This window comes from Osmerus mordax, chromosome 25, assembly GCF_038355195.1.
Source record: "Osmerus mordax isolate fOsmMor3 chromosome 25, fOsmMor3.pri, whole genome shotgun sequence".
Lineage (NCBI taxonomy): Eukaryota > Metazoa > Chordata > Actinopteri > Osmeriformes > Osmeridae > Osmerus > Osmerus mordax.
In genome coordinates this window covers 4342282-4365477 of record NC_090074.1, presented here as the reverse complement: position 1 = coordinate 4365477, position 23196 = coordinate 4342282, and the positions used below count along the sequence as shown (strand labels likewise).

At 47.4% G+C, this 23196-nt stretch overlaps 2 protein-coding genes across 4 annotated transcripts; both read right to left on the bottom strand.

The window, feature by feature from the left end:
• Positions 1–159: 159 nt before the first annotated feature.
• On the bottom strand, positions 160–6226 carry mtmr2 (myotubularin related protein 2). Of its 2 annotated transcripts, XM_067229178.1 has the most exons (16): positions 6017–6226; positions 5653–5755; positions 5511–5534; positions 5365–5428; positions 5189–5283; positions 4964–5068; positions 4727–4831; positions 4537–4620; positions 4274–4423; positions 3957–4145; positions 3625–3810; positions 3316–3522; positions 2970–3062; positions 2765–2878; positions 2449–2625; positions 160–2062 (listed from the first exon to the last, which is right to left on the bottom strand). In XM_067229178.1, exons 1-16 carry the CDS (start codon positions 6094–6096, stop codon positions 1898–1900), a joined length of 1941 nt encoding a protein of 646 aa, XP_067085279.1. In that variant the 5' UTR covers positions 6097–6226; the 3' UTR covers positions 160–1897. The 2 variants fall into 2 exon arrangements, with proteins under 2 accessions (XP_067085279.1, XP_067085280.1); XM_067229179.1 differs by lacking the exon at positions 5511–5534.
• Positions 6227–6400: 174 nt separating this feature from the next.
• Positions 6401–22905, bottom strand: LOC136933410 (cGMP-dependent 3',5'-cyclic phosphodiesterase-like). Of its 2 annotated transcripts, XM_067228770.1 has the most exons (31): positions 22722–22905; positions 19589–19649; positions 14782–14871; positions 14457–14548; positions 14207–14316; positions 14017–14072; positions 13843–13902; positions 13533–13683; positions 13280–13332; positions 13114–13188; positions 12763–12804; positions 12606–12674; positions 12368–12498; positions 11832–11943; positions 11681–11720; positions 11446–11509; positions 11278–11359; positions 10834–11008; positions 10330–10442; positions 10057–10134; positions 9829–9951; positions 9637–9707; positions 9417–9539; positions 9037–9124; positions 8865–8912; positions 8245–8319; positions 8061–8160; positions 7833–7945; positions 7629–7667; positions 7407–7513; positions 6401–7280 (listed from the first exon to the last, which is right to left on the bottom strand). In XM_067228770.1, the coding sequence occupies exons 1-31, from the start codon at positions 22790–22792 to the stop codon at positions 7085–7087; spliced, it is 2808 nt and encodes a 935-aa protein (XP_067084871.1). In that variant the 5' UTR covers positions 22793–22905; the 3' UTR covers positions 6401–7084. The 2 variants fall into 2 exon arrangements, with proteins under 2 accessions (XP_067084871.1, XP_067084872.1); XM_067228771.1 differs by lacking the exon at positions 22722–22905 and having other exon boundaries at positions 19589–19951.
• Positions 22906–23196: the final 291 nt, after the last annotated feature.

Here is a 23196-nt window from a genome sequence, read left to right as displayed (position 1 = left end):
CGGGATGAACATTTGAAACAAGGGAGTAGACGAACGTCTCAGCCAATCAACAGGGTGGACCATTTCTAAAGCTTGTTTTTAATTTTTTATTATTATGTGACTCTCTGTTAATGATTAAATATGTTGAAATCAAATTTGAAACAGGAAATGAAAAACGCATACAGGAGATGTTATTTTAATATTTTTATATGGTGTAGTAGGGTAGACAACGATGGATTAGAGTGCCATAATTATGCTGTGGTTTACACATAGCACTGATGTATAACAATATGGACTGAATATAATATTTCATCTAGCTGCATCTAACACAATCCTACATAATAAATGAAAACATTACTCATAAACATTTAGAAATCTAAAGAATATGAACGTGATTCAATAAAAACAGTCTTTGACAAAATTATTCTACAGATGGCCAAACCAGTTTGTTGAGAAATTATAAATTAGTGAGAGACACAGGAAGAATTAAGTGAATAAAATTGGAAGACAATGACCACTTCATCAACCATCCTGTTTAGAATTTGATTAAGACATGCAGAGAATCCACACACATTTGGACACACAGCATGTCAACCTAACAACAGCACACATCAACTAGAAAGGATTTTACCATCTGTGTTGAAATGTGATTTTTGTCCATATCATCATGTTTCAATTACAACACAAAGAAGAAGTCCCACCAGCGTTTTAAATTATTTTGTACAAGGCAGGCATGCTGTTTGTGAGTCTCTGAACAATACATGAATACCTTGTGTTGTAGTATTAAGTATCTGTCTAAATAGGCTGCTTGTTCTAGTACATCAATGGAAGCCCCAATAAACATTCAACTGAAGGATTACAAAGTAAGTAGCACTTATCGAACAACCATTTAAAAACTCCTACAAAGCACACTGTAGTCAAAAATAGTGGACAGTCTAAAATGTAACAATTCCAGACAACATATGTATGAACAAAACGAGGCAATGTTTCCCAAGTACATTCATACTACTACCTTTTAACACAATCTACACCACATTAACAAATCCTTGCACCAGCTCAGCAAACGTTCATCACATTTCTTTTATCCCTTGCATTTGAGTTAGTTATTCATATATTTATGTTAGTGCTCGAGTATACATTTTCAAGTAAGGCCAAAAGGACAATTACAAAAAAAAATATATGTAAAGAATCCTAAACCAAGGCTTTGCAATTTATTAGTAAAGAAAATGAGCAGAATCCTAAAAGCGTTCACACCATCAAGTAAAAAAGAAAGAATCCGGCATTTTCTAGAGCCATTTTTGGTCAAGTCACCTCAAGTGACCTCAAAACAAAATGTGTTACAGATATGTTAAGTAGACACAAACTTAAAAGCTTAGCGTACGTTTTAATGCTTGGTGGCTAACATGGCTCGTCACAACAAAAGGAATGAGTGTTTCAATATCGTCTTGAACTTCCAACTATCTATTAGTGTCCCTAACTTTAAATAAACAAATGCATGAATACTGAATAAGCAGAAAGGCATATATGCTGAAAAGCATAATTGGTGTTTGAGAGTGCTTGTTTCTATTTTTCTAATAGTACTAAGTTTGCATGTAATCTTTGTGGCCCCCATAGGGGGTCAGTGCAGTAGAGTATGGCTATAGTGAGGTGGTCTGAGACAGACAGCCAGCTCTATGTAGTGCAGACCCTTCCAGAACTCAGCTCTGGGAGTAGCAGAGAGATGCAGCCTAGCCAAAACTCTGATTCTACAGACACTTGGTGATGGATTCCTATAGCAGTGTTTCATCCTAAACACAAACCAAACCAGACAGACCTTCTACGGTGCGGTCTACTGGTTGTGAATCTGGCACCATCTTGAGATGGGACCCCCCTACCTTTAAGGTACTCTACCCACCCACCATCCGCTGGTTCACTCGTGTCAAACGAAGGTCTGCACCGGAGTAATGGAGCGGGTTGGAGACCCCGCCCTCTCTGAGGAAGAGGAGGCCGAGCGATTGGTCACTTCTCGCTGCAGCTCCTCCACCCTCTTCTGAAGCTCCGCCCGCTTGGCAAGCAGCTCCTTGTATCGCTGGTGCACAGGCTCCTGAGACAAGGGACCGGGAGAGAAACACTGAGACCAAACGGAAAACTCAACCCAGGATCAATCATTGAGAAGCGGGCGTTTCGGTCTGAGCTGTTGATTCCTACCACACAATTACGGCTAGTACCAAGTGTAAGACCACTCTTAGCATCGTTACATTTACATTTAGTCATTTAGCAGACGCTCTTATCCAGAGCGACTTACAGTAAGTACAGGGACATTCCCCCATGGCAAGTAGGGTGAAGTGCCTTGCCCAAGGACACAACGTCATTTGGCACGGCCGGAAATCGAACTGCCAACCTTCAGATTACTAGCCTGATTCCCTAACCGCTCAGCCACCTGACTCCCATCGTTCCTCCTAGGACGACAATGAGGTGGTTTCTGCTGACCTGTGGCCTCATGCGAGGGTTCCAGCGGATGTAGTAGCCCACCCACAGCTCCAGGTGGCGCATGCTGACCACAGGGAACAGCACGTGGTTGGAGTAGTTCACGTACAGAGGGTTGGTGAAATCCTCCAACTGGCTGTTGATGTAGGACCACAGAGACACAGTCTTCTTGGGAATTTCCTGCCAAAACAAAAGGTGGAATGTACGCTGTAGCCTGGGCAACGTTGCTAACTTTGAAGCGTAAAGTTCTGATTTGTGTACAAATGGGAAATTACATTAGGGGGCAGTTATTCTGCGAAACTGCAGAGGGCGTGCATACCTCTTTGACCCTCTGCTGTTCACTGTTGCACAGGAATGTCCCAAACAGGCAGCTGTACAGGTGGTCTAGGATGGTGACCAGGAAGTACTCGTTGAACTCGAAAGCTGCAGGGAACTTCAGACAGCAAAAGGGGAAATTACAACCCGCGGGTGACAACACAGGAAGAGAGGTCGATGACACATTAGCGCCCCCTGCTGTTGCACACCTGCCGCGTCATCTGCCACACGCAGTCGATGAACTGGAGGAACACAGGAGAGCGGTCTGCATCTGTGTGGTTCTTGTCCCCGTGGCCCAGCCTCTACAAGGAGAGAAGGAGGGGAGGAAGGGCACAGGAAATCATGTCACTGGAGTGGCTTTACAGCAAACCAAAAAAAACAGGAAGTTCGAAGCTGCCAGAAACCATGGCAGACTCACATGCCAATGTCAGAAAATTGGGAAACATTCCAAATGTTGCTGGTCATTCCTAGCAGTCATTCTACCGTTGCGGGTTGGTGTATGGAGTGTGTGGAACATCCATGGTCTGGGGGGGGGGGCAGAGAGGGTGCGTTTACCAGCTGGAAACGGTGTCCGAAGCTCAGCCACTCCTTCTCCAGCAGCACCTCGAAGCCCCGGATGGTGCGGTAGTGTCCGTCCAGCATCAGCATGGCCAGGGAGGTGAGCTGGGCCGTGCGGTCCCAGCCGTCGCTGCAGTGCACCACCACCGAGGTCTTCCCAGACTCCACCTTGTCTGCGATACGCAGTGCCCCTGCCAGGATCAGCTACACAGAACAACACACAGGTCAACACTGGCTGGCTCCACGTCATCTTGAGAGCACTTTAATCCATTTTACCCATGTTCTTGTTGGGAGGACTATCTTCACCTTGATATGCTCCAGCCAATGAGTGGACTCGAGGTTGGAGAGCCAATGGGATTCCTCGATATTGGGGTAAACCACCTCCTTAAGCTTGCGTAATGACTCGCGCATCACATGGATGTTATGGATGTCCAGGAAGACCAGCTCGGCATTCTGATAGGCATCCTCACTCTCATAGCCACCCCCTTTCATCTGAGGCAGACAGACAATTCCATTATAATTCGAAAAACAAAAAGATCTATATAATAATAAAATAAACGTTTAAAAAAAAAAAAGTCCAGGGAACCAATCCGCGTGAGGAACCGCAGTACATTGCGGCAGGTGCGTTGCGAGCTCGCCTTGTTAGCAGCTGCGTTGACGCTGGGCCTGGCGTCGAAGATGAAGAGCTTGTGGGACTGGGCGTTGGCATCCATAATGGCCTGGAGGTACTTCTCGTCTTCCTTGCTGCGCTTGCCGTTGACACCCACCATGGGCTGGCTGCAGCGGGTCACCGTGGCCTGGGTCTCTGGGTGGATCCAGGACAGAACCTGCGCGCGGCACCACAGACGCTCGCTAAGACAGTACCTCATACTTGGGGGTGGGGGTGGGGAGTCGCAGTACACCAATAGGAGGGTGGGGGGGGATTGGGGTGAGATTAGGTCGCGAGGGAGCTTACAGGGATGCGGCCCTTGGCTCGGAAGCCGGACACCCTCTTCAGCTCCTCGTCGGGGATGTGGACCGGGACCACCAGGGTCGACGGGTAGGTGTCACACACCTCGTAGTGATCGTTCACTTTGGTCATCCTCCAGCTCTCGTTAGGCAAACCCTGACCGCCGAACACACACACACTCTTCCATGTCAGTAACCATCAAGACATCTCCACTAGCTTAAGTCTGAACTGCAGTGAGGTCATTTACTATTGGTTTAGATCTTGTGTACCTGTCTCTTGTATTCCGATTGAGCATCATACACCTTCCAGCCGTTTTCTGGAAAGACCTGTCCGTACTCAAAGGCAAATATTGGCTGGTGGGACAGAGGGAGTGAGAGTAACATAGCGGGTTAGTTGGTTTGGATGTCAGAAATGCCCTCATGGCAACATATTGGCAGAGACTTGTAGTGACTCACTCACCAGTCCATTGGAAACAGGAAAGGCAAATTTCATCAGGACCTCAAAAATAGACTTCCTGAGCGAGTCTTCCGTCTGCTTGTGCGCAAACCGCAGATTTCGAAGATCCTGAGCGCGGGGGTGGGGGGGGGGGGGGGGGGGTGGGGGGTGGGAGATGAAGTCCTGCCGTTATATTTCAAACTCTTTCGACCAAACGGTAAACTGTAGCAGACCTGTTTCATTCCCAGTGCTGGGACTCACCTTGCACACCAGTCCATAGGAGACCTCACCACGACTCGAAGCCCCTCCAATCTTTTCCACGCGGCTCACTACTCCCAGGGGCAGGTCGAGCAGAAACGCTGGCTCCTAAGCTCCAAGAGGGATGACACAGAAGATAAGGGACATGCTTCGGCAAATTGATCATGAATGTGAATTCACGCTGTCGAACATGACCGGAGAAAGTCAACCGTGGTCAACCAAACATACCCTATCCATGCATTTGAAGAAAAGTCTATAGTTGGTGACTGTCAGCATTCCCCTTAGTGCTCCGATGAAAGGGCAGATGTAGGTGACGTCTTTGGCTGAAGATAAGAGCAATAAATAATAAATTCCACGTTTTAGCAGCACACCAGAAAACTATTACTCAACACCTGGCCACCTACTGATGTGTTGTACAGTCTCTTTTGGCAGTAACTGTGGTTCCTCTTTACTTGCATCCCTGAGAACCTATAAAACAAGAGTTGAAATATCACACTCGATTTTACGAATTAGCCATCGATCTCGTTCAAAAAGAGAATGAGTTACATACCTTTGCAACAGCTATGGGCTTTCCCTAAAAAGATCAAGAAGTATGCAAGCCTTAGAACTGCTTAATCACATTTTAAAACGGACAGCATTGTGTTGTGACTCCAGCTACATGTCTAATGTGTTACTATCCTGATGCTACCCACCCGCAACTCAGGGGAGAACTCTGAAGTGGAGACCGAGTCTGAAGACATTGCCGAAGAAGGAGGCTTGGTTTGAGAGGACCGATCTGAACGAGAGGTTGAGGTGCTGTCAACAAAGAACATTGACGAGTCAGTAACATGACAACACCTTGCATCACGTAGCTACTGCTTGTAAAAGTCTGTGGATGGATGTCTATTTCATCAAATGTGTCATTTATCTAGCTCGATAACTTATAGAGTCGAATTATTATCCCAAAAACAGAGTGCAAGGCAGACGAGTTAGTGTTGTTAGCTAGCACGCTAGCACTACCTTCTAACGAGCTAGTAAAGTATTCTGAAGATAATGCGGACTTAAGCCGTGTCCTACCTGGACAATGAATCCACACTTGGCTGTCTAGAAGAAGATTGCTTAGAGCCAAGACTGTCGACGCTGCCTCTCTTCTCCATGGCTAGCTATTGACAACGTTTTGACGTGACTTGTATGAATCAAAGTTGTGTTCGGGGAATGACAAGATCACAGAAAGCAGGTTTATTAATTCTGTCCTACGGGTTTGTGGAAGTTAGATACGAGGTAAGTGCAGGAAGCAGCCATGTTTTCCCAGAGTTCCTCACTAATAATGAAAGGGAGTGGTTTGGACTGTGTTGTTACTGGGTAGTGCCCTCTGTCGGTTACTTTATGCGTCGTTCCTCAACCGTTACTTGGCATTTTCATAATTTTCCAAAGTCAAAATTAAGTTCATACGCATTAAAATAAGTGTAAAACCTTTTACTTATGCACAGGTGAATATCCGCACTATGGTAAAGAGAACGAATTCAAAAACATCGTGCAATGCAAATATACTGTACATATAGCTACAATACATATACAAAACATTTCGAATGAGAATCATATTCCTAAACAGATGCATAGTCCAATGCTATTCAGAAAGTGTCACATTCAGAAGCAGCATGGTAATGGTGAACACCAAATCCTGCACATTTAGACCAAACATGGAAAATAAGGTTTTGGAGGAAAGTGGATGAACAAAAATATGCTGAAATTCTCATTTGACTCGTTTACACATAGCAACTACAGTACATTGATGATTTCAGACATATAAAGTACAGTGTGTAAATTCCCAGTGTAATGTACCATACACAAAATGCCATGCCAAAATGTCAAATATCAATCCAGCAGTTTTTTCATGTTCAAGGCAACTCATACAAAGTAGGGCCAGCTGTTGTAACGTTTAATTCACTATGTACAATACGGGCTACCTGATAACCCTCAATACCTGCTATTATTCACACAAGGTCAAACTCATGGCAACAGAAATTCTTAAAAAGGAGTAAAGAAAAGTCATATATTCTCCCAGGTCAAAAAGTCCCTTTCTGTCAAGACAGTTAATTGTGCTGTTCACTAATTTGGGCTTGTGGGCCACCGTAGATGTCCTCCTCACGCTGATGAACCACCCTGTTCCTCCTGTTCATCCTGACCGTTGGACGCGTCCTGTTCAAACTCCTCATCCAGGAAGTCATTGGCAGGCAGTCCTCTGATGTTGAGCTTGTGAGAGACCTTGGCCCACTGCTCTCTATTTGAGGCCACTGTCTCGTACAGCTCTGCAGACTTGGGGAACATGTCCTGAAGGAGTCTAAAGCAGGGAGAGGGATTTGTAGTTTACAATGTACATAACAAAGGAAATACATTGACAGCCACATTCTGTGTAAAAAACAAAACAAGATAATACTTAAATTCCCTGTCTGGGTGGAGTTCTTACTTATAAATGGGCATGGCTATGTGTTCCATGAAGCCTATCTGAAGCTGTGGAATGTAAGCCTTCTCTCTGTCCATCATCTCAATGGGAAGGTTACCCATAGCCTTCTCCTAGAGCCACACAGGCAAGGGTCGACACACACGGACACAAACATATTAGGAAGGTTTATGGCGAGACCAAAAAAAGGAATGTTTTTGTGATTTTCCATAGAGATGGCATACATACCAGATCTCCTTGAGAGAAGAATTCTTTGTAAATAAGTCCCTGTGACAGAAACATAAAAAAAAAAACAATAAATTAGAAGAATAAGAATGGAGTGAATAAACAACAAGATAATGTGAGAAGACACAGATAAGAAACGTGAGGAGGAATACAATTATCGAGAGAAGTATGAGTTATTAACATAAAGGATTCAAAGAAGTTTCATACTGCAATCTTCCAGGTGGTTTTCCAGTCCTTGGTCTGGTCTGAAAGGTCACAGGAGGTCATCATCATGCACAAGAGCAGGTTATGATGCTGCGGGTCACTAATATCATAACCCTCTGGAGGATAGAGCAGACGGCAAGACTATTCTCAGAGAGGGAAGGAAAATACAGATGACTGGAGACGTATATTCAACATTAAGACACTGAGGAAAAGGACGCATCAGGTACTAACTGTCGGCCATTTTCTTCAGATCGTTGAGGATCCGAAGGTGGTGAGCCAGGTCTGTAGCCAGGATGATGTCGCTCATCAGATCCAACATCCGCTGGTAGTCCTAACCAGAGACAGGGCAACATCATCCAACTCAGTGTTGGGATTCCAAAAGAATCTGGACCTTCCAATGCTGGTATCCACTGACCTTTCTGGAAAACTTCTCAAAGATGTTACAGCCCTGGGTGTTGAGGATGGCGATGGCCTGAGCAAAATGATGCCGCTGCAAATACGAGTCAATTCAAAGTCAGTGGTTTGGTTGAAGAGACACTGTACTGACAAAGGGGGGACAACAAAGTGGCAATTGATTTCTAGGTCCTGTTGGGGCATGCCTTTTGTTGAAAGGAATACATCATGAACATTGCCCCAGGATAAGGTTCTGATTAAAAGTCCAAAACATGAAAACCCTTGATTCGTGAAACCTTTTTTTTTTTTAAAGAGGCATTTCAGTTTTTTTGGGATGGATACGGTGAAGAGAGACAACAAATGTTAGGGGGGGGGGGGAGACATGCAGGAAACGGACTGGACTGGGTAACCTCAATTTCACGTTTTCATTTTTCTTTGTTTCACTACGCCTGGTAACTGAGATGTGGTTACTTTTCGATGCGGCTAGAAAAAAAGACTGCTCCTTGATTATAACCACAGCAATATTGAATAGAACTATACATTTCTGATCCTTAATCTTCTGCCGTACTTTCTACATGTTTGGATATCGCTTTGAATGAAAGCATCTGCTAAATTAATAAAATGTACTGTAATGTAACTTACCTCCAGCACAGATCCTTCAGAGCTGTACAGACCAGCCAACACAGATTTCTAAGGACAAACAGATCGAGAACATTGCCCCCTGGGCAGTTATGAGGGCGTGTCAAAGTGTAAATGTGTATATGAGGTGTGTAATTCGTATTTGCTGTCGTGTGCTGAAGGAAAAGGTCCGCACCGATGCAACCTGGAAGGAGTTATTTGTGCCTCGGTGATCTAGGTCGTGACACATGCAGGAAACGAAGAGTGCGAAGATCTCTATGCCTCTGATGGGAAATAAGAGCGATCCATCAGCCAGTCAGCGCATGACTCAATCATCCCCATGTGCTACATCATTACATGAACACTGATCATACTATTATTGATTATCTATTATTATTATCATACGATTTCATGGTTGTAAATGGTCCCTCAGTTTGTTTTTTTCGCCATCGAGAGCCTGTGTGCGCTATAAGTAATGATTGTAGGATGTTGTGTATGCACGTATGCCAGATCACATGAAAACAAATGAAGACTGAGCTCCAGTTTCTCTGGCTCCAAATGCGGGCCTGTTCTTACTCGAGGTAATTGGAGAGCTCCAGGTTCTTGCAGAGGAGGTAACAGAAATGGGAGACGGAGAACGCGTGCATCCAGTTGTGGTAGGGAGGGTCTCTGTAGCCTCTCTTCACCATCAGACAGAACCTGGAGAACCGGAGAACCGGGACGCGTGAACGAATGGCCCGAGGGGGGGGGGGGGGGGGAGCATGCGCGAGTTTGACCGCGTGAGAGGAACCCTCACCTTGCCAGCGTCCGCATGTTGATCTTGAAAGTGTTGATGAAGCCCATGTCCTCGAACATGCTCATGATAGCCTTGTACACACAACCACACAGACAAATCCCACACCCAAAAAAAAAACACAACCAAGACACGTTGGGTGTGTGTTTGCGTGACATGACACACGATTGGGTGACAGTGTGTGTGGCGTCCTACCAGCGGCGTGCTGTCGTCAGGGAGGGAGCGGGGCGTGTACGTGAACTGAGAGAAGCAGGGGTGGATGTCGGCCACGGGCTGGAGCCCCAAAACCAGCAGCCGTGTCACTTCCTCCTCTGACACCTGAGGGACAAAGGTGAAAGGTCATTGGGACTGGCCACACTTGAATGGGATCAAACCTACTGGGATAAATATGGCAGACAGACAGAGGTAGACAGACTGGGATACCTTCATGTGGTACTTCATCATCTCATTGGCTAGCTGACTCCTAAACTGGGCCTCGTCGACCTTCTTATACAGGAGGGACTGGTGGAGGATGAAAGGGGAGAAGCCTCAAGCATTAAAATCTCCAAAATAAAATCACATTATCACAAAACATTCTCTCATATCAGGCACGCGAATGACAGAGCGATGGAGGATGACAGCAGACGCGATGGGGATTGCGGAGGGGGAGAGAGAGATAGGGGGTGGAGGGTGATGTGGGGGAAGGTTGCCACGTACGTGCGCGATGCTGATCCCACAGTAGATGGAGAAGGCCGTGGCCAGGTCCTCGTCCAGACGGGTGAACCACGGCCCGTTAGTCTTGTTGACCAATTCGGCCACACCTATGACCACTGGACCCAGAGCACCGGGGAGGGAGAGGGAGAGAGAGTGAATATGAGAGAGGAAGCATGAGAGAGAGAATGAAAGAGAGAGAGAGACAGAGAGGAGAAAGCGAGAGAGAGAGAGAGAGAGTGAGAGAGAGAAAGAGCGAAAGAAAGAGTGAGTGAGTGAGTGAGTGAGAGAGAGAGAGAGAGAGAGAGAGAGAGAGAGAGAGAGAGAGAGAGAGAGAGAGAGAAAGAGAGGAGAAAGCGAGAGAGAGAGAGAGAGAGAGAGAGAGAGAGAGAGAGAGAGAGAGAGAGAGAGAGAGAGAGAGAGAGAGAGAGAGAGAGAGAGAGAGAGAGAGAGAGAGAGAGAGAGAGAGAGAGGAGAGAAAGCGAGAGAGAACGGAGCTGTGAGCCAGACCTCCATGCTCGTCCTTGATGGGGAAACAGAGGATGTTGCGGGTGCGGAAGCCCGTGCTGGCGTCCACCGCGCGGTAGAAGAGTGGGTGGGAGTAGGCATCGGTGATGTTCAGGATCTGGCCCGTCGTGGCCACATGGCCAGCGATGCCCTGGTCGGCAGGGATACGCAGCTCTGTCTGAGACCAGGAGAGCACAGACACCGTTAAAACCGACTGTACCCTACACTGTCACACAGACACTGTGTGCACAAAATATAAAAGTTAAGCAGAAAGACTTGAAGAAATAATGAAATGAATGTTCTCTTTTATACTGGCCACATACAGAACACAAAAGAATAAACATTTAAGACAATATTCATGGTCAGAATCTTCGGCTGTCTAGGACTTTTCCACAGTACTGTACATCTCTACATGAAGGAGCGGAATTAGTTAGGAGGGACATTTACCTCCTCGTCGATGACCACTCCTCCGTCAAACACCTTGGCAACCAGTTCTTGACTGAACCGGTCCAGCAGGAACACGGAGCAACTGGAACATGGGAGTTGGAGTCAAAACAGAGGCTTTGGTGGTGTTCCCCCTCTAGTTATTAATATTGTAAACGTATCCTGACTTACATCTCAGCACTGGTGAGTCTCCGTGCTTCTGCAATAATCTCTTTTAGCAGCACTGATACGTCATCTAAAGAAACAAGCAAGCAAAAAACGATTCTTACCAACAAAGATCGATCCCTGTCTTTACTTGGCACTGTGCCGACTTAGGTTTAGCTCAATGGTAGAGCGTTTGACTACAGATCAAGAGGTTGTGTGTTGCTTTGGATAAAAGTGTCGGCTAAATGCAAACATCCCTCACCCAGGTGTGTGAAGAGGTTTTTGGCGACCTGAAGCAGGGCCTAGGTACACGGTGAAATAGATGCAGTTGCTGCATACAAATCCATACGGAAAAAAACTTTGTTGAACAAAAACGAGGTCAGCGACATGGGAATAAATGTAGATTTTCTCACCTGGCATTCAAACTTGAGCCTGCGTTCCTTCTGGAAGGCCAGCGTACTGGTCAGCACAGAGGACGTGTAGCGGAAACAGTGCTGGACGATGCGTTCGTCTGCCTCTGTGTGTCTGAGGAGGAGATGCAAGCAGACAAGTGCGAACGCACTCCCACACACACACACATCCCCCCCACCACACACACACATCCCCCCCACCACACACACACACACACATCCCCCCCACCACAAACACACACACACACACACCCCACCACACACACACATCCCCCCCACCACACACACACACATCCCCCCCACCACACACACACACACACATCCCCCCCACCACAAACACACACACACACACACACACCCCACCACACACACACATCCCCCCCACCACACACACACACACACCCACCACACACACACACACATGCCCCCCACCACACACACACACACGCACGCACCCAATGTAAAAGGACACCTAGAACACATATCTCTCAGTGAGTGTCATTTGTACTTTTGAACGTATCGAGGGACAAAGCACCCACTGGGCAGCTCCCTTCTTGTTGAAGGCGCAGGCGAGGGCCACCACCTTGGAGGTGGCCCTGCACTCCACGGGGACGCACAGCATGGAACGGACTTCGAATCCCAGAGTGCCGTTCAACTGCTGATGCTCAGCCTACAGGGAGAGGATGGGGTGAGAGGGCGAAGGCGCCCGAGCGACACGTCGACCTTTCCGCGCGACTTTGCTAAAAGGCTGCGGCCGCCAGCTCGACGTCTGCTTACTGGGGTGACGTCCTGCAGGGAGACGCTCGTCCTCTCGTCCACGGCACGTCCAAGTCGGCCGAACGTCAGCTAAGAGATCGACAGACAGACGGGCGTCAAGCACCTCTAGTGGCGAGGACGCAGGACTCTACGAGGGAGGAAAGGACTAGTTACTTACAGGGAAGCTGATCTCTCGGTCCAGAACCTTGTCCCCTACCACCTGGCAACGAAAGAAAAACATTTGACGTTTAGTCATTTAGCAGACGCTCTTATCCAGAGCGACTTACAGTAAGTACAGGGACATTCCCCCCCGAGGCAAGTAGGGTGAAGTGCCTTGCCCAAGGACACAATGTCATTTACACGGCCGGGAATCGAACCAGCAACCTTCGGATTACTAGCCCGACTCCTAAACCTCTCAGCCACCTGACTCCCCGTCTACATTTCAGCCTGTTGGGAGCATGTGTGTGTGGGTGTGGGGGGGTTCGAAGTGGCGGCGTGTCTGTCGTGGAGAGCGAGCGGGCGTGCGTACCTGGCAGAACAGCTGTTGGCTGTCCTCGGACACGAGGAGCAGGCAGCAGCAAAGGGACTGGGTCCGCTGCTCCAGCTGTGAACACACGCCTCGTTTAGTCCAACAAAGGTGAGCAAACGCCCCAAACGATCGTTACATTCAAATGAAGGGAGGGGGGAGAGCTTACATAGTGGAGAACCTTTAGCTGGAGAGTGGTAGCATCTAGGTCATACAGATCGCCTGCAGAATAAATAAAAAATTATAATGTAACAGTGCAGTACCAAAAAAAACATGCAAACAGAAGGTCATAATGATCAAATACAAACTTGAATGAAGAAAGAAATACAGATAACTTACTTTTATACTTCTCCCAAATAAGTCAAATATATATATATGTATTTCACACAATATCAAGATCGAGGCAGGTAAATGTCTTGTACCACATAGTCTGAGAATCTGCTGGTCGATGGCGTTCCTGTCGACATCCTCGGGGGCGACCGTCTCAGACACGTTTGAGGACCTGATAACCTCTGACCTCTGTGGGCCTGTCTGACCCTGTAGAGCCCTGACCCTCCTACAGGCAACTGTGACCTGAGAGGGACAAACAGAGCAGTATCCAACAGTGAAACACCTGTCTAACCCTGTTCACAATCCTGTGACAACGACCCCAAAGGTCAAACACGACCACGCTATGAGTTTGATTCATGTCGAGCTTTTTCTGAGTTCGGCCACGAGAGACGTGAGTCTTACGTGTTTCTCCAAGATGTCGAGATTTTGTTCCTGGCCTTCAGTGGGCCGGGTGCAGCAAAGCTTTCAGGAAGGAAAAAAAAAAAAAAATTGGGGGTTAAAGTCTGTTTGTGAAATACAAACAAAAAACAGATGGTCTTCAAGTAGATCATGGGGTGGCTCCCGGCACAAACTCACCACAAGGAGTGCAAAGGTTTCGTCAAGATCCTGGTCCGGTATGGGAATGAGAAGTACTGGTTTGGAGGCAGAGACGAAAGGATGATGGAGGTTAGAAAGGGCAAAATTATCGGATCGAAAGACAAAGACCGTGTGGGGGGCAGGTGTGCCCCCGCCGCGCACGCACACAGGGGGGGGGGGACACACACACCTGGTTTGTCTTCCTGCAGTGGCGGGCTGAGATTCTGTCCCTGCATGTCCTGCAGCTCTGAGGGAAGGAAGCCCTCGTACTGCACCCTCCTCTGCTGGACGACCACATCTCTGTGTTTGGAAAGAAGAAGAGTGTGTGTGTGTGTGTGTGCACGAGTTGGGAGGGTGAATATTTCCTTTCGTTAAAGCTTGGGAAAAAAAACACGTCTCGCTCAATAGGAGCTGTGAAATGTCACTTCTGGTCGGGTTACCTGAACCTCCCCTCTTTCTGCAGCTCATGCGGAGGATTTTCACACCAGAAGCATCCAGACTCGGCCTCCGCTAGGTACACATACACATGGCCCTGTGAGAAAGAGAAGGTAAGGTAGGTCAACAGTCAAGACAAAGTCCGAAAGCAAAACCGTGCTGGACACAGACCCTTTAAAACACACCATCCGCACTAAGCATCGGTACGGACGACTGGTTCCAAAGGAACATGAATGGATCCCAACCCCCAAGTATCTATTTGTTCATTTTCGGTGAAAGAACTCACTCTGTTACAACACACTGATTAAATTAAGAGTCGGGGATACGCACCGGTCTTGAGAGGACACCGAGGAGGGACTCTCTGATGGCGTCCCGCAGCGACGCCGAGTCGGCGACCGAGGCCAGCCGAAGCAGTGCATCCTGGGAAACGAAGTCGATGCAGGCCCATGATCAATATTCAATATTTGGACCCACAAGTGCCAGAAGCACACCGCTACGAGGGCATGAGGGCTGGAGGGAGGATCGGGGCTCTGACTGTTATTCACACAGAACTGTCTCTCCAGTAGCTTATGATCACTGGAGACACATGCACTGTAGAATACAGCCAGGCCGTTGACACTTGCGACACACTCGCCGAGACATAATGTTACACGTCTGCAGAATATTAGGCCCGTATCTTATTAGCAGGCTTGTCAATTATTGAACTGCAAAGTGATATGAAGAACAGCAATCCCAAGGTCTTTGAAAAACGACGAAGAAAACCTCAACTTTCAAATCTCTGAGTAAAATATTGACTGTGTATGATCGATCGGAAGGTTTGAAGATAATATGCAGAATATAGCTACGTTCCCTTTTTCATTCAAAACAAAGGCCGAGTGGTTTGTTCATCAACGTGGACATGACTCTGATCTTTACTCACACATCAAATGCCCTGAGGAGCTTGCTGCTTTTATATTGTGAGATTATTCATTGTTGCATCTCATAAACCTTGGACCTGTGTCCGTTTTCGGCCGTAGTGCCAAACAAAAGGCTAAGAATGATTAACAATGATATAGTGATATGATGATATAAGTGTCACACATACATGTGCACACACACACACACACACACACACACACTTTCACAGTAGCCTATGACAACCAAATCAAAGGGTTAATAGAAAACATGCTTGAAGTGGTGATTAGCTGGTAAATGAGAAGAGCAGAGCAAACATAGAGACAAGCCCTCCAGTATTTGTGTTGATTGTGAAATAGTGCGTCATGTGGGTGCCATGCTGTATGATAGCACATGCTTGCATGGCATCTGGTGTTTACCTGTTTTACAAGGTGTCGTGAGGAATGTTGTGTACACATACGACTCAGAGGCTGCCGTTTTCTTTACAGGCAAAAAAAGGTACATACTCTTTCTGTTTGGATCTCAACAGTGAAGTTGGGTTCGGAGACACACACAAACACACAGACGTACACACAAACACACCTACACATTATGTGTTTGTGCGTAAGAGAGACGTCAGAGACAGATGTACGCAAATTCCCCCAGAGGGCTGGGACATGCTGGGAGGTATCGAGTGTCCCTTTTATCTTTGATAAAAGTCGAACCTAAGGCAACCATATGGAGAATTGGAATACCTTACACGGGATTAACATACGTGTTTACTGTAAAGCATCTACACCTAAAATGCCTATTTGTAGCTTATCAAGTCAAAGGGGACAGACAAGTGAATGATTCCTTTGCATATAAAAATTGTGTCTTGCTAAGCTTCGACTATGTTAACAATGCTGATTAATGGCCCAAAAATGGGGAGAAAAGAGGTCATGTTACCATAGGGACTCCCTGTCACAAAAAACAAATGACCAGTACTAGCTGACCTGAACAGGTCTCTGACCAACCCCTGCCCTCACAGGGACGAGTGAGAGAGTGAACAAGACCAGACAAGAACGATTAAATCAAATCAACAAACATGATCTCTCTATCGCAGTCTCTCTCTACCTCTCTCTCTCTCTCCCTCTCTCTCTCTCCTACACGCACACACCCACATACTCATCCACAAACACACGCACATTGGTCCACCTTTTCTGGTTTATCTTGAGAAAGTACTCAGACTTTGTCCTGTAGACAGAAGTGGGGCGACTTTTAAAGCTTGCCACACAATCTGCTCCTTGAGTGGAGACCCTGTTTGCCTGAGAATGAACTGGCTGTGCTTCTTGTCACTCACAAGGCAGTCGCGCAGGCAATTTGGATCACCTTGTGTATGTTGCTCTTGTCTAGTATTCTTGGGAGAGTTGTGTGCGGTCCATTATTCAGTAAATAGGCCATGGATCAGAAGGGGGCAAGAGTGCGACGTCTGAAATAGGCTCTGATACACAAACTGAGGCAAGACTGGGACGCGGTAAACTAGGACACACTTAGATGTGACGGAAGCCTCGACAACACACTGCACCTCTCGCGTCTCGGCAAAAACCTGGCCACTTGTCCGAGGTGCAGAACAGACATTAACGTCGAGCGAATCTTTTCGCCGACCCTTCGTGAAGGGAGCAGAGCCAGGCATGCCTTTGGTCCTGAGTAATGTGTTACTACATGGGGTTCGCGAGACAGTGAGAGATTAACATTATGAGCGAGCGAGGAAACACGTCCTTCATCACCTAGAAATAACAACAGTGGAACTCTGGCACGCCGGAACATTCTCCACCGTCACCGCACGGCGAGTCAACGCCGCTGCCTCCTGCAATTCATTAGCTCGGCAGATAGTCTGATTAAACTCGTCTCATCCGTCCAGCCTTCTGCATGTGTTGGAGACACAATGGCTTTCAATGAATCAACACGATGAAAGAGAACATGAGAGAGTGAGAGAGAGAGAGACAGAGAGAGAGAGACAGAGAGAGAGAGAGAGAGAGAGAGAGAGAGAGAGAGAGAGAGAGAGAGAGAGAGAGAGAGAGAGAGAGAGAGAGAGAGAGAGAGAGAGAGAGAGAGAGAGAGAGAGAGCAGATGAATGGCCTGGGGGGATAAGAGGAGCTTAAACACCTGGCCAACCCTGATCTGGTGTGTCCAGATCTGACAGCCTCTGAGGTTGTTATGGCGCAAGGGTGAGAGCCCTGGTCTCCTTTGGCAGAGTGGAGTCAATTCGATTTATGAGACATCCTCTGCATACAGTCGTAATCAAATTAGATTGGAAATCTGATTGCTGTGTGTGTGTCTGAGAGAGAGAGAGAGAGAGAGAGAGAGAGAGAGAGAGAGAGAGAGAGAGAGAGAGAGAGAGAGATAAAGCACCCCTCCACGCGTAGATATAAACACAACTGGATTTTTGGGCACATATCCCAATCCAGATAAACAGAGTTGCAGAAACAGAGTGGGCAGATTCAATTGAACACAAACAGACTTCAGCTTGTCTCGAAATCCCAAACACAGTTGCTATCCGTAGACGCCAAACGGATCATAGAGGACACAGGAAAGGTCAAAGGTCAGCTGCACAGCATGCTGATTCAGCTGTCCGTGTATTCGGGCCCCCGTTGGTCAACACACCAGTTGTCTTCCACGAACACGTTCCCAATTTCGAGCCCCATGCTCTATGTAAACAGTGCGTCAGAGCTGACTGACAGTGTGGAAAGAGCCACATTCAGGAGATGTGATGCCTGGGGCGCGCTGGGGGCGCCTGTCATTGGCCCGGTGATGATTTGGTTGGGAAAAGTCCTGCGAGGCTGCTTCACAGTTGTCAGCTCTGCCGTGATAGGACGCTGTCGGGAAGATTACTTCCTGACAAGAGGCCCGACGGTGCACAATTACTGTGCATCAGTGACACTGCCAATCCCACAAGGGGACTTCAGACAGGAGAGCTTCTTTTAAAGGGAAACTTAGGGCTATCTGAGCTGGCAATTCTAGCCCAAAATATAGGGGTCTCAAGGATTCCGAACCAAAGCAACAGTCAGAGTCTCTGAAAGGGACAGAAGGAGGTTCCTATTAACAGAAAGAAGTTCGGTCATTCTGTAAATAACGCCAGCTTTAACGTTGAGTAAACGACTGACTTAATGAGAAGGCCTGGCTGGAACATTCTCATTAGCTCGTGTCACTTCATGTGTGCCTCTTTGGAGACGTGTACAAATAGCCTGTGTGTCAACACGGTCTTCCAACGCCAGCAGGAGAATATCCTTGTCAAATACCCAAGCTTTGTCATTCTACAGCCTGCTTTTCACACAGATTATCAGACGCTACATACTACGGTAAAACATCCCAAGACAGAAACTGCTCTCCGGCCGCTGCTAATCGAACGATTGCACGGGGCCTACTGGGCTACAACAAGCCAGCGTGGCCCGTCAACCAATCGGCAAACACATGGCTAATGGTGGGAGGGAGAGACGACTGAGGCAGGACTGCACACCGCAGAGTGCCTTAATGAGGGAAGACAGGGAGGAAGAAGGAGGAAGAGGAGGAAGAGAGGGAAGGAGAGCCCCCTGACTCAAATGTCCCACAGGCAAGGGGTTTCCACGAGCACAGTTCTACTGTCTTCCCGAACAGTTGAAGAACTCACACTTTTTTGGAATCCCCCCCCCCCACACACAACGTTGCACACCTCCAAATATAGACAGCGCTCAGTCCTGCTCTGTGCTTCTTCGTAACTCGGGGCTCGTCAGACGAGGCTGACAGGAGTTCCTCATGAATCCTCCCGAAATAGCTGCGTCAGGACAGGGGAAGTCAGGGAGAGATAAACCAGAAAAGTAGGAAACTTTTCTCTTTTCCTGGCCCCCATCTCACAGGTATGTGAAAGTATGCCTTTCGAGCAGAGCGCCGGCCCTTAGGTAAAACACTGGGGAGGCTGCACAAACTGTCTGTCATACGCCAAACAGGTTGGAGCCGTGGGCCAAACCAGAAACTCGAGTTGCGGACAACAAGTTTCTGTTTGCTGCTTGCGAGTTCCAGGCGGCCGCGAGCAAAGCAGCTGAGCGCGACAGAGGAGAGAAACGTCACACAACCCCGGGGGAATCCACAAACTGACCGGCTCCGGTCCCTGTTGTTTACAAAGTGCCAAGGACACGGGGGGGGGGGGGGGGTGGGGGTCAGGCTGAAACACGGTCGTCTCCGTTGTTGTGGAAACGCTGAGAGAGAGACAGGAGGCATAGATCCGACGGAAGGAGCGGAGTCTTACCTGCAACGCGTCCGAGTGCACACCCTCCTCCTCCAGAGGCGGGAGCACCTGCCGTCCGCCCCTGAAAAAACGGAAGAGTGCAGTGAGGACTTGCTGAAGCATGCTCCCTCGGCTCCACTCGCTCCTTAGCTCTTTATCTCCCGTGTTGGTTTAAGTGGGTCCTTCTCTCTCCCAGTCCTTCACCCCGTCTCTCTATCTCGACCATGTGATCGGACTTTCGCGGGCGCTCCAGACAGAGTCTCTCTCCGCGTAAACAAACCTACACATTTCTACACATGATCCAGGCAATTGTCTCTCTCTCTCTCTCTCTCTCAAATGCACTCTGCAAAATCTCCTCCCCCCTCTCTCTCTCTCTCTCTCTCTCTCTCTCTCTCTCTCTCTCTCTCCACCCAACCACGCCTCCCCAGTCTCTCTTTGTACTCTGTGTGTGGTTATAGTTGTGTGTGTGTGTGACAGAGTGAGTGCTTGTGTGTGTGCATGTGTGATTATCCCCAGTGTCATCTACACCTGCTCCCGCGACAACTGCAGGTTCCAAAAACAGACTTCTACTTGTCCTGCTCTCTCTCTCTCTCTCTCTCTCTCGCTCTTTCTCGCTCTCTCTCTCGCTCTCTCCTCACACACACACACAGACACACACTCACTGAGAAATATTGATCTTTAAGTGCCACTGAGAGATACTGTTTCAGCACAGGGGTCACTGAGGATTGGAGATGGGGGGGTTTCCTCTGAGCAAGCTACTGTAGAACAAAGTCTTGTTTCTACTGAAACGGCTGATAAACATGTGCCGTGTCAAACATGAGGTCCAGCTAACAGCTGTATTCATTCACAGAAAAGCCACAGTCAACAATATTCCTTGTGCTTTCTGGTTGACCTATACACAGTAGGCTTCTTTTTCATTAGCAAGAATGCTATACAGGAACAGTCATTTGACAGAAAACGGTCACGGCATATTTAGCAACCATCAAAGGGATTGGTTGTGAGACAGATCCTATTTTGTTGCAGTATTGGAAGTGGAAGCATTCAAAGAAAACAGCAGGCCTGATGCCTGACACGAGCATTTACGCGAAACGTTTACTTTGTCATCGCTGTGACATCAGTGCTCGATGTTCACACCTTGTGTCCCGTGAAAGGACTTATGATGACTCCGACTGGACTTGGAGTCACGTCAACAGCGGGGAAACTGAGCACATGACTCAGCATTTTAAAAAACGTAAAGAAATACAATGAAGCATGCTTAAGATAAGAAGACTATTGCTTAAGGGTCTGAGGGTGAGAAGAAAGCCATTCATGGCTCGATGCAGAATTCTATTTCTTAATATTGTCATTGGAATTCAGTGTTAGTCTGTGAATCAATTATGTCTGTGAAATAAATGTTAATTGCATTTTCATTTAAGGGTAACTAAGGAGAAATGTAAAAAAAAAACATTTTATTGGTGATCTAAAAAAATCCTCTAATTAGGAAAAGGAATGCATGAAAACACAAATGCATAACTGCAGTCATCAAATAATGTGTGTGAATATCATACAAACAACCACCTCCCTTGAAGAAATTCCATAACAATCCCCATGTATGAGAATCAATGTGAGCATTCAGTGCAATCACTTGAAGTGAGCGAATGATTTATGTGAACACTACTCAAAAAGAATAAATTGCTCATTCAGGCAATGAAAGACGAAAATCTTTGGCTTGACGATACATTAGGCAGGGTTTGTTCACTTTGTGGAAGGCACATACCCCTGACAGAATCATTTCATTTGCATTTATGATGTTTCCTGACTCTACAAACACTGTCAACCTTTGGGGAATCTTTGCGAGATCAATGGCATAATAATTCAGATTTCCACAGGGACTAATTGCAGGCAGGGGTAGGATGTCTTAGAGATTGATGAGAGCAAAATGAGGGGTCTGGAATTCTTTACATTTTTGAAAGTGGAGCCTGACTGAAAAAAGTTGAATAGAATATCACTAAGACCCTTTTCCACTCGAAACACTCTGGCATTTCAGAACGTGAGAATCAAATCTATGTAACGCAATCGCTGATCTTAACTTCAGTCTCTCCAGGTCTGGATGATTTGAGGCACTAGCTAGCCTACAAAGACCCACACAATGTTTACATCCTACTTAGTTGCAGAGCATCGAGGGAGACGGTGGAAGATGGAAGGGGATTGTGGGAGTGCACTGTGGTTTCCTGGACGACAGAGTAAATGCCCCCGAGCAGGATTTACAGATGTAAACCCATTACCTCCACAGCCCAAGGCCCTAATGACAAACAGCTGAAAAATAAAAGGATATTAGACAGCAATTTTATTGAGTGGGAGGCACTTAGCCCTACAAGAGCGCCAATAAAATGTTATGGTAGATGGAGAGTGGTGGGGGGCTTGTTGTGCTGGACACGCGGCGAAATCCTAAGACTTGAGTCGAAAGAGTGGAAAGGTTTGCTTCGGAAACCGGGTACTGCAACCTGCAGGTGTGACGGTGACGAACAACGTTGGGACCGTGACCAGGTTGGCCCCTTTTTGTCATCCTGGTCAGAAAAGGGATTTTGCTTCCATGAGTGAACGCTCCAACTGTTTCGGTTGAGTTGCGACAAGAAAAAAGCTTGTGGCTCGTTTCCTTTCGAACGGCCACGTTTTTAGGCTTGCCGAATTTGCACACATATCCATATCAAAGGCAGCGATGAGCTCGACAACAGAGACTGGGAGGTGCAATGTACCCACCCCCATGGTCTCTCAGAGCCTATCTCTTGGTAATATACATATTTAGTCATTTTTAGTCATTTAGTCATTTACACATATTTACACATATACACATACATGCTTTGAAGTCAATATCATTTGAACTGTCAATATTAAGGCTGTGACCAACAAAGGGGCCAAGAGGATCTGTTTGGAACAGCAAACCGATTCACAACTTCAAAAGAGGTCGTGGAACCAGCATGCACACCAATCACCCTTGTCCCAACACACTTCCAATCGGCACACTGTGGTCACACAAAACATCCCGATAATCTTACGATATCTGTATCTCTGTACCGTATCTCTGATCTTACTATGCGGAGAGAGACATCAGCAAGTTTGGTTGAGATACAAATTCGGCTGACGGAACCCACCCAGCATCCTTAGTGCCACTTACGTTTCTGCAGCTGTTGACGGCTGGAAGGGCTGACTCCTGCACAACAGGGAGTTTCCACAAGCCTGACCCATGTGTTCCAGTGGCACCGGTCCTGCACTTACTGTCAGTCACAGGGCCCCCACACCCAGTTGCTCCCTCAAGGCCAGACTACCCCTCTAGGAATTGCCCTCCTTTGCCTCGGATCCGGCGATGCCGCTGGTTTGGAGTCTACGAAGCATCTCTCAGAAGAACGAGAGACGGATAGAGAGGGAGAGACGGAGAGAGAGCGAGGGAGGGAGAGAGGGATGGAGAGAGAGACGGAGAGAGAGAGAGAGAGAGAGAGAGAGAGAGAGAGAGAGAGAGAGAGAGAGGGAGGGGGGAGAGCAAACCTCTGGGGTTTCAACCCAGCGCTGGATCGATGCTGAGGCTGCAACAGCAACCAGATCGGTCTCCCTGTACACTCCTGTCCAAAGTCGAGCACGCAGCACATTCTCAC